Raw genomic sequence first — 9,495 nt, 5'->3', positions numbered from 1 at the left:
TACAACAATTCAGATTTCCAGGTGTGTGTGTGTGAGTGTGTTATTTTTTAAGATTTTATTTATTTATTCATGAGAGACATAGAGAGAGAGAGAGGCAGAGACACAAGAAGAGGGAGAAGCAGGCTCCCCACAAGGAGCCTGATGTGGGACTCGATCCCGGACTCCAGGATCATGCCAAAGGCAGACGCTCAATGGCTGAGCCACCCAGGCATCCCATGTCTGTGTGTGTGTGTGTGTGTGTGTGCACGCACGTGCACACACACGCACACGTTTTATTTTATTTTTTTTTTTCGCACACGTTTTAAAGAAAAGAAGCACTGGCAATATTCGGTTCACATTCTTACATGGAAACCACTGCTAGAGATGAAGGTAACTGCTGCTTCTCAGAAGGGTCACATGGCACAGTTTCAACTCCTGCATATTCCTGAATGTTTGCCTGCTTGACAGATACGTGCTGCCTGCCTGGCCCTCCGCAGGTATTTGAGTTTGCCATGATGAACCGACTCAGAGAAGTATGGGAACTCATTCTAAGTAGCTTGCTCTGCACAACGATGTTCCATTTACCTTGCATTCCCTTTGCTCCAAGGAATAGTGGGTATTGTTCTCTGTGCACCTCTCAAATTCTCCCAACTTTTGTCTCCCCTCCAGGTGTTGTGTTCCATCATCGCTGGGACGCTGCACTACCTGTACCTGGCCTCCTTCACCTGGATGCTCTTTGAAGGGCTGCAGCTTTTCCTAACTGTCAGGAACCTCAGGGTGGCCAACTACATCAGTGCAGGGAAGTTCAAGAGGAGGTTCATATACCCTTTTGGCTATGGGATCCCAGCTGTGATTGTAGCTGTGTCTGCAGGTGTTGGACACAGCAATTATGGAACACATACTCAGTAAGCACAGTGTCTATGTCATGAGGAAGTAATAATATATGTATGAGTTCCCATGTATTAAACATCTGCTTTCTGAGCTGTTGTAGGCTCTGTGGGGACCCCAGGAAACAAAGCAGACAACAAGCAAATAGATATATGATATAATGTTAAGCTATGACGGCTACCACCACAGAAAGCAAAGTAGAGAAATGAGAATATATGTGAGGTGATATTTTAAATAGTGTGGTCAGGGGGATCGCTGAGAGGTAAATGCTCTATATCATATGTATCTGATTTTTTAAATGTCTTACTGTGTTAATCTCCTGTTGCTGCACTAACAAATGAGACCAAAATGGGTGGCTCAGAACAACACAATTTTATTATCTTAGAGTTCTGTAGGTCAGAAGTCCAACATGAGTCTCATTGAGCTAAAATCAAGGTATCAGCAAGTACATTCCTTCTTGGGACCATTCCAGGTGTAGCCCATATTCCTCAGCTTATGTCCCCTTTCCTCTGTCTTCAGAGCTGGCAACATTACACCTCTCTGAACATCCTTCACATCTCCTTCTGACTCTTCTGTCTCTCCTTTACACTTCTAAGAATACTTGTGATTATATGGGATCCACTCGGGTAATCCAGGATAATCTCCCCATGCCAAGATCCTTGCATTCAATTATATGTGCAAAGTCCCTTTTGCTTTGTAAAGTAGCAATTAACAAATTCTGCGCATTAGGACTTGGGCATATTTAGAGTGGTGAGAGGCTCATGTTATTCTGTCTATCACACTTATACATTGACCTTCTTTTGTAATTTGTTCTAACTTGCAAAATTAAATTTAGTAACAAGTGGGCAATAGTGGGTTTAGGGTGAATATAATTTTTGGAATAGAAACAATGTACACAATATAATATTCCTCAGCCATTAGAAACAACAAATACCCACCATTTGCTTCGACGTGGATGGAACTGGAGGGTATTATGCTGAGTGAAATAAGTCAATCGGAGAAGGACAAACATTATATGGTCTCATTCATTTGGGGAATATAAAAAATAGTGAAAAGGAATAAAGGGGAAAGGAGAAAAATGAGTGGGAAATATCAGAGAGGGAGACAGAACATAAGAGACTCCTAACTCTGGGAAACGAACAAGGGGTGGTGGAAAGGGAGGTGGGCGGGGGGTGGGGGTGACTGGGTGACAGGCACTGAGGGGGGCACTTGATGAGATGAGCACTGGGTGTTATGTTATATGTTGTCAAATTGAACTCCAATAAAAAAGAAACAATGTACAAAAAAGTATCCGTTGATCTAAGCAGTAAACAACTTACTTTAGAAATGCAACTTGAGGAAAGGGTACTGTCTTTTATGGATGAAAATCAGAGTTGAAACTAATATTTTTGTTACTAAAAGCCAAATACGTGTTTATCCTGTTATTGGTCTATTGCAATGATTTTCAGCTAGGGGTGATTTTTTTTCCTCCACACGGGACATTCAGCAGTGTCTGAAGACCTTTTTGATTGTCACAACTTGAGGGAGGGGTGGCCAGACATGCTGCTAAATGTTTTGTGATGCACAGGCCAACCCTACCATGAAGAACCATGGGCCCCAAATGTCAGCAGTGCCAAGACAGAAGAATTCTGGTCTATTCAAAGTCACCGCTCTGAGTTTGTAATTGAATTCTGATAGTGGAAGGACATGGTGGCGTTCAGTAGGTCTCCTATGCTTAACTGAATGGTCTGGACAACTATGCCAGAATGTAGCTCTTCCGTGAATAGTAACCATTGTTCATTTTTTTCTCCATGACTGTCATTGTTATATTATTTACTTCTCCCTGACCAGTTCCTGTGCCCATTTTTCTTCCTGTTTCAGTTTAGAGGCAGTTTTTTTTAAAATGCATTTGCTTCTTTTTATGAAGATCTGGAAAGTTGTTTATTCTGTTTTTCAGCTGCTGGCTCAGCTTCCATGGAAAATTCATTTGGAGCTTCATGGGACCTGTTTTTGTTATTGCTTTGGTGGGTTTATAATTTTTGTTGTTACTTTGAATATATAAAATACCATGTTTAGCTGATATGACAAGGGGATAATTGGATAAATACCTATGTAAATTTTCTTTAGAGTCCTTGGACTTAGAACAAACATGCCAAGAGACTATGGACACTTTTTTTTGTGGAAACAGTCACATCTGAGCTGAAATTAAGACATTATATGTTACCTTGTTGGCATCAGTGATGATTTGGCTTTCTGAAAAAAATTGGCCAAGGTCAATCAGCTTTTTAAAATTATAATAAGAATATTTAGCATGAGCTGTATCTTCAAAGTAAAATTTTAGGTGTACGATGCTGTATTGTCAACCATAGACATGATGTCATACAGCTGAGTTCTAGAGCATAATCAGCTTGCATGAATAGAATATTATACCTCCTGAATTATGACTCCTTATATCACTTCTCCACCACTCCGCTCTGATACCACCATCCTACTCTCTGCTTCTATGTCTTTGACTATTTTAGATACCTCATGCAATCATGAGGTGATTGGAATGGTGATTGGTATGATGGAATCATACCATATTGGTCCTTCTGTGACTGGCTTACTTCACTTAGCATAATGTCCTAAAGGTTCATCCATGTGGTCATATATTGTAAGGTTTCCTTCTTTTTTAAGGCTGAGTAATATTCTACTGTGCCTATCCATCTATTTATCCAACTAGCTATCTCTATCACATCTTCTTTATCCATTCTGCTAATGGACACCTAGGTTGTTTAAACATCTTGGCTATTGTGAACAATGCTGCAATAAATATGGGAGTGGATATCTCTTCAAGATTTGGGTTTCAGTTCTTTAGGATAAGCACCCAGAAGTGAGACTGCTGGATCATATGTCAGTTATATTCTTAATATTTTGAAGAAGCAAAAAAAAAATTTTGAAGAAGCTCCATACTGTTGTCTTCAGCAGCTGCACCAATTTACATGCCCACCAACAGCGCACAAGGGTTCCAATTTCTCCACAGGTTTACCAACATTTTATCATTCTCATTTTCAAATAACTTAAAATTCACAAGAAGTTGCAAAAATAATACAGAGAGTCCCAGGTAGCCCTCACTCAGCTTTCCCCAAAGATAATGTTTTACATAATCATAGCAAAATATCAAAACCAGGAAAATGACATTGGTATAGTCACATCAACTAGACTACAGACCTTATTTGGATTTCATTTCTGAACTGATAAAATATATTTGCAAACAAAATCTGATTGTCAATCTTGGGGGGGTTTAATGGTTGTATAAAACATTTAATACATAATTTTTTAATTTTATTATGCAAAAGGCATGCCAATGGGTGGGGAAAAAAACACCTTAGTAAATACAAGCACCAAAATGGAAATAGTGCTTATCTCTGTGTATTGAGTTTCTTCTCTGGAATTTCAGATAAGTTCTGTTTGTTTTTCTGCATTTTCCTAATTTTGGATAATGACCATATATTGCTTCTCTGATCAGAAAAAAAGAAAGCTAATTTTTAAAAATCAGGGCATATATCCAGTGAGTTTCAGGAATCTGAAACATATTTTACAAGTTTCAAGAATAAATTCCTATGTTATTTCCTATTTAATTTAAATATTGGGTTAAATTGTTAAATAAATTGGGTTAAATTGTTAAATAAAACCTTAAATTGTCCTTCATGTCCCTTCCACAGATCAATTTGTCCTTCTATCTGACCACCCTGTACATTTTAAAAGACCAGCTTAGCTCCCTCAATAACGAAGTATCCAGGATGCACAACACAAGGTATGTGGGTACAGAGTCAGAAAATGCAAAAGAGATTGGGTTTTTTTCCTCCAGACTATTTCACTGTATAAAGTGAGTGCAGTGATTCTAAATTGGGGGCAATTTTCTAAAGACATTTTTGGTTATCACAACATGGGATGGGCGATGAAGAGGGGAAAGTTGTTACTGGCATCTAGATATCAGAGGCCAGGAATGTTGTTAAACATCCTACAACACACAGTACAGCCCCTGCCACAGAGATGATCCAACCCAAAAGTCGGTAGTGCTAAGGTTGAGAAACTCTGAGTTAGGAGAATAATTTAGCCTTTGTGGTTTTCTCCATTTTTTATGATTTAGGAAACTTATATGGTCCAGGTGAAAAGCACAGTTTATCCAGTATATGAACCTCTAAGGATTTCTAAAGAAGTCATCTTCAGTACTTAATATTATGAACTATATATTGTAATTAATATTATTGTATAAACTTACTGTTTTATGCAGGTGTTATTTAGGTACAGAGTAAGAATAATAGATCAAGAGACAGCTCCCATTGAAAAGATAATTTGTTATACTCACAGACCTCGAGAGGAAGGGCATGTTGTGCCAGGAGAGGAAGGATGTCCTGGGGAAAAACGCCAGAGTTGACTAGGAGCCAGAGAGAAAGGAGAAATTGTAGGCAAGTGCTTTTATTGTGGTGCCTGTGGGAAGAAGGTGAAGCGGGGTAAACAGTTTAGGATCGGATAGCTTGAAAAATTAGTGGGCTCCCAGGCATAGGGGCTGTCCCCAGTTGTTTAGTATCTGGCCTTGGGGTGATTAAGGCAGGTGGATAGTGGCCTGGAATGTGAGAGCCCCACAAAGGAGGTGGTTGAGGGTGTGGGCTCTGGATTGATTGGTTTGCATTCGAAAGGCATGTTCTAAGAATTGGCTAACACCAGGAGGAGGAGGCACTCCATATTCAGCAAGGTTCCACCTGTCGGAGCAACAGAATACAGAAAATAAAAAACATAGTTAATACATTTATAGCATATAATTATAATAAATGCCATTATATTAATATCATGAATGCTAGAATATATCCTATTTCAATATACCAAACATAAATATATATGTTTTGTATTATGTAATGTATTACTTTCTATAAATAATGACATGAGATATATAACACTTCACAATATATTATCCTAGCATTACATATCAGTGAATCTCTATAACACTCCTGCCAGAGGTAATCATGTTGAACAGGTTGACATTCTAAGTAGTCCCAAGCCCTGCAGCAAGAGTGAGAGATGGTAGAGAAAGCGTTGCCATGAGCTATGGAGCTGAGATGAATAGCATCGTTCTGCATCTTTGTTTTGGCAGGATGCTGACGTTCAAAGCCATTGCTCAGCTTTTCATTTTGGGCTGTTCTTGGAGCATTGGCTTCTTTCTGGTGGAAGGAGTCCTGGACCCCATCAGGTCCATAGTGGCCTATTCCTTCACCATCATCAATGTCTTACAGGGCGTCTACATCTACTTGGTCTACTGCCTTCTCAATCACAAGGTAAACCAGTCTGCCCTCCACACATTCCCCTGCCTGTTGGTGTCTCATGTTTTACTGCTATTTTTTGTCTCTTGGATTTCTCCAGTGCTTGAGTAATGGTTGTGTATGTGTGTGTGCAGGGGGCTCTTTCTTCCACATCTTAACATTTGTCCCAGGGATCACCTTTCCAAGATTTGTCTCTCTTGCTTCTAGTCATTTGAACTTGCACTGGATAGAGCCAAACAAGGTCCACAATGAGACCCTGAGAATCTTACAATGAGAAAAAAAACACACATGCACAAATGGGGAAGGGATAGTAAATGCTGAGAAAATCTTGCTTAGGAATTGATTTAGGAAAAATCTCCAACTATGAAAACAAGTCTGGATTGTTACATTTGAAAACTGAATTTGTAAATTGTAAATGTGGGCTAATTCTTAGAAAGAAAAAAAGAATCAAATGTCCCTTTGGAGGGACATTATTTTAGGCATTATGGCATGAGAGCTATGATAAAATGATTTTTATGTGATGCCCAACTTTTATAAACTGCAGTGCAAAGCACAAATATCTTGGGATTTGCTAATTTTACAAGGATCTCTGAATCTTTTAATATTCTAATCATTTTCTTGGGTATGTCTGCCTTGTTATGATTCTTTTTTAGAGTTTCACTTCTTAAATTATCTGGTCTAATTTGCCAGATTTTTATTTGTATATAGTAAGGACTGACAAACTTTTCTCAAAGTGTCAAATAGTAAATAGTTTTGGCTGTTAAAGAAATATTCTTGCTGTGGCAGCTATTCACTTGTGCTCTAGTAGCATGAAACTGCCCATAGACAATATGCCACTGAATGGGCAATGGCTGCATGCCCAAAAAACTTTATTTACAAAAACAAGTAGTGGATTGCATTGGGCCTGGGGGAATAGGTTACTGATTCTTGGTCTACTGTGTTTTGAAAATTCTCTGACATCACAGTCATTGATTTCATGAGCTTGCGTATTTTTACAAGATTTTCAATTTCATTTTGCAATCATTTGCATTGGGACTTACTGATTGGATCTTTACTGTCTGGTAGAATTATGGATGTGGAGAAGTACAATAAGCACTACATATAATGCAATTAAATTTTTTTTATTTTTAAGTCATCTCTCTACCCTGTGTGGGGCTCAAATTCACAGCCCTGAGACCAAGAGTCACATGCTCTACTGACTGAGCTGCCAGGCATCCCACATGTAATGCAATTAATGGTCAATCATTAAATGTGACTAGTTAACAAAATGAAGTAAATCTTTATCAATCATTCCATTGCAATTTAAATTTAAAATACAATAAAAAATTTTAATAAAACTGATTCTTTAGAAACCAGTAAAAATAAGACAGCAGGCAAAGGTACACAAATACAACTATTACAAAACTTACCAAACTTCAGTGTATTTTAAAATGCCAGCACTGAAAAAAAAGTTTTTAATTTTTATTTATTTATGATAGTCACACAGAGAGAGAGAGAGAGGCAGAGACATAGGCAGAGGGAGAAGCAGGCTCCCTGCACCGGGAGCCCGATGTGGGATTCGATCCCGGGTCTCCAGGATTGCGCCCTGGGCCAAAGGCAGGCGCTAAACCGCTGCGCCACCCAGGGATCACCTGAGAATGCCAACACTGGATGTTCAGTTACGCTATCTGGTACCACTAGATTTGGTCTTCACTTTTGGAAGGCTACAGGAATATTATACTATATTTATTTTTATCACTTCCTAGGATTGATTACATTAATTTTGTAAGACCCAAAAGATAAAAAATTCTCTCTCCTACCAGCCAACTTTATTTTTTTAATTCCAGTATAATTTTTTAAATAATAAATTTATTTTTATTGGTGTTCAATTTGCCAATATACAGAATAACACCCAGTGCTCATCCCGTCAAGTGCCCACCCCAGTGCCCGTCACCCATTCACCCCCACCCCCCGCCCTCCACCCCTTCCACCACCCCTAGTTCGTTTCCCAGGGTTAGGGGTCTTCATTTTCTGTCTCCCTTTCTGATATTTCCTACCCATTTCTTCTCCCTTCCCTTATATTCCCTTTCACTATTATTTATATTCCCCAAATGAATGAGACCATATAATGTTTGTCCTTCTCCAATTGACTTATTTCATTCAGCATAACACCCTCCAGTATGTTAGTTTCAGGTGTGTGATGTAGTGAGTCAACAATTCTGTACATTACTCAGTGATCATCATGATATGTGGACTCTTAATCCCCTTCACCTATTTCACCCATCCCCCCCACCCACGTCCCCTTTGGCAACCACCAGTGTGTTCCTTGTAGTTAAGCATCTGTTTCTTTTCTGTCTCTTTTTTCATTGTTTGTTCATTTGTTTTGTGTATTGCAGTCCATATGTGAGTAAAATCATATGGTATTTGTCTTTCTCTGACTTATTTCACTTAGCATTATACCATCTAGGTCCATCCATATTGTTGCAAATAGCAAGGTTTCATTCTTTTTTATGGCTGAGTAATATTTCATCACACACACACACACACACACACACACACTACTTCTTCTTTGTCCATTCATCGATTGATGGACACTTGGGATGCTTCCATAATTTTCCTACCAGCCAAGCTTAAAGGATAATCTAATGATGGGTTTATGATGAGGACAAGACTCAGCATCACCTTCTGAGTTGATTCAAACTCAAACTCTTAGCTTAGTAATCTATGGGACCTTATAAATTCATGATTTTTACATACAATTTTAACTTTCCCTTAAATAACTTAGTCTCAGACCTATCCATATGGCATCTACAAGAGACCCATTGTAGACCCAAAGACATCTCCAGATTGAAAGTGAATGGGTGGAGAACCATTCAAATGGACTTCTAAAGAAAGCTGGGATAGCAATCCTTATATCAGAAAATTAGATTTTAAACCAAAGACTGTAGTAAGAGATGAAGATTAACATTATATTATACTTAAAGTGTTTATCCAATAAGATCTAATAATTGTAAATATTTATGCTCCTACTTAGGAGCAGCCAATTACATAAAACAATTAATAACCAAACCAAAGAAACACATTGATAAAAATACAGTAATAGTAGAGGACTTTAACACTGCACTCACAGCAATGGACAGATTATCTAAGCAGAAGATCAAGGAAACAGAGGCTTTGAATGAGACACTGGACCAGATGGACTTCACAGATATATACAGAGCATTCTACCCTGAAACAACAGAATACACAGTCTTCTCGAGTGCACATAAAACATTCTCCAGAATAAATCACATACTGGTCACAAATCATGTCTCAACCAGTACCAAAAGATTGGGGTCATTATCTGCATAATATCAGACCACAATGCTTT

The 9,495-nt window shown here is 38.5% G+C and overlaps 1 protein-coding gene across 1 annotated transcript; it reads left to right on the top strand.

The window, feature by feature from the left end:
- The first annotated feature begins 363 nt into the window (after positions 1-363).
- Positions 364-8,976, top strand: LOC144291140 (putative adhesion G protein-coupled receptor E4P). Its single transcript, XM_077860859.1, has 6 exons — positions 364-369; positions 649-884; positions 2,804-2,870; positions 4,551-4,642; positions 5,981-6,161; positions 8,911-8,976. The coding sequence occupies exons 1-6, from the start codon at positions 364-366 to the stop codon at positions 8,974-8,976; spliced, it is 648 nt and encodes a 215-aa protein (XP_077716985.1).
- The last annotated feature ends 519 nt before the right edge of the window (positions 8,977-9,495 follow it).

This window comes from Canis aureus, chromosome 19 (genome assembly GCF_053574225.1).
Source record: "Canis aureus isolate CA01 chromosome 19, VMU_Caureus_v.1.0, whole genome shotgun sequence".
In the NCBI taxonomy this organism is placed as follows: domain Eukaryota; kingdom Metazoa; phylum Chordata; class Mammalia; order Carnivora; family Canidae; genus Canis; species Canis aureus.
The sequence above is the reverse complement of the archived record's forward strand: the minus strand, read 5'-3'. Positions and strand labels throughout refer to the sequence as shown.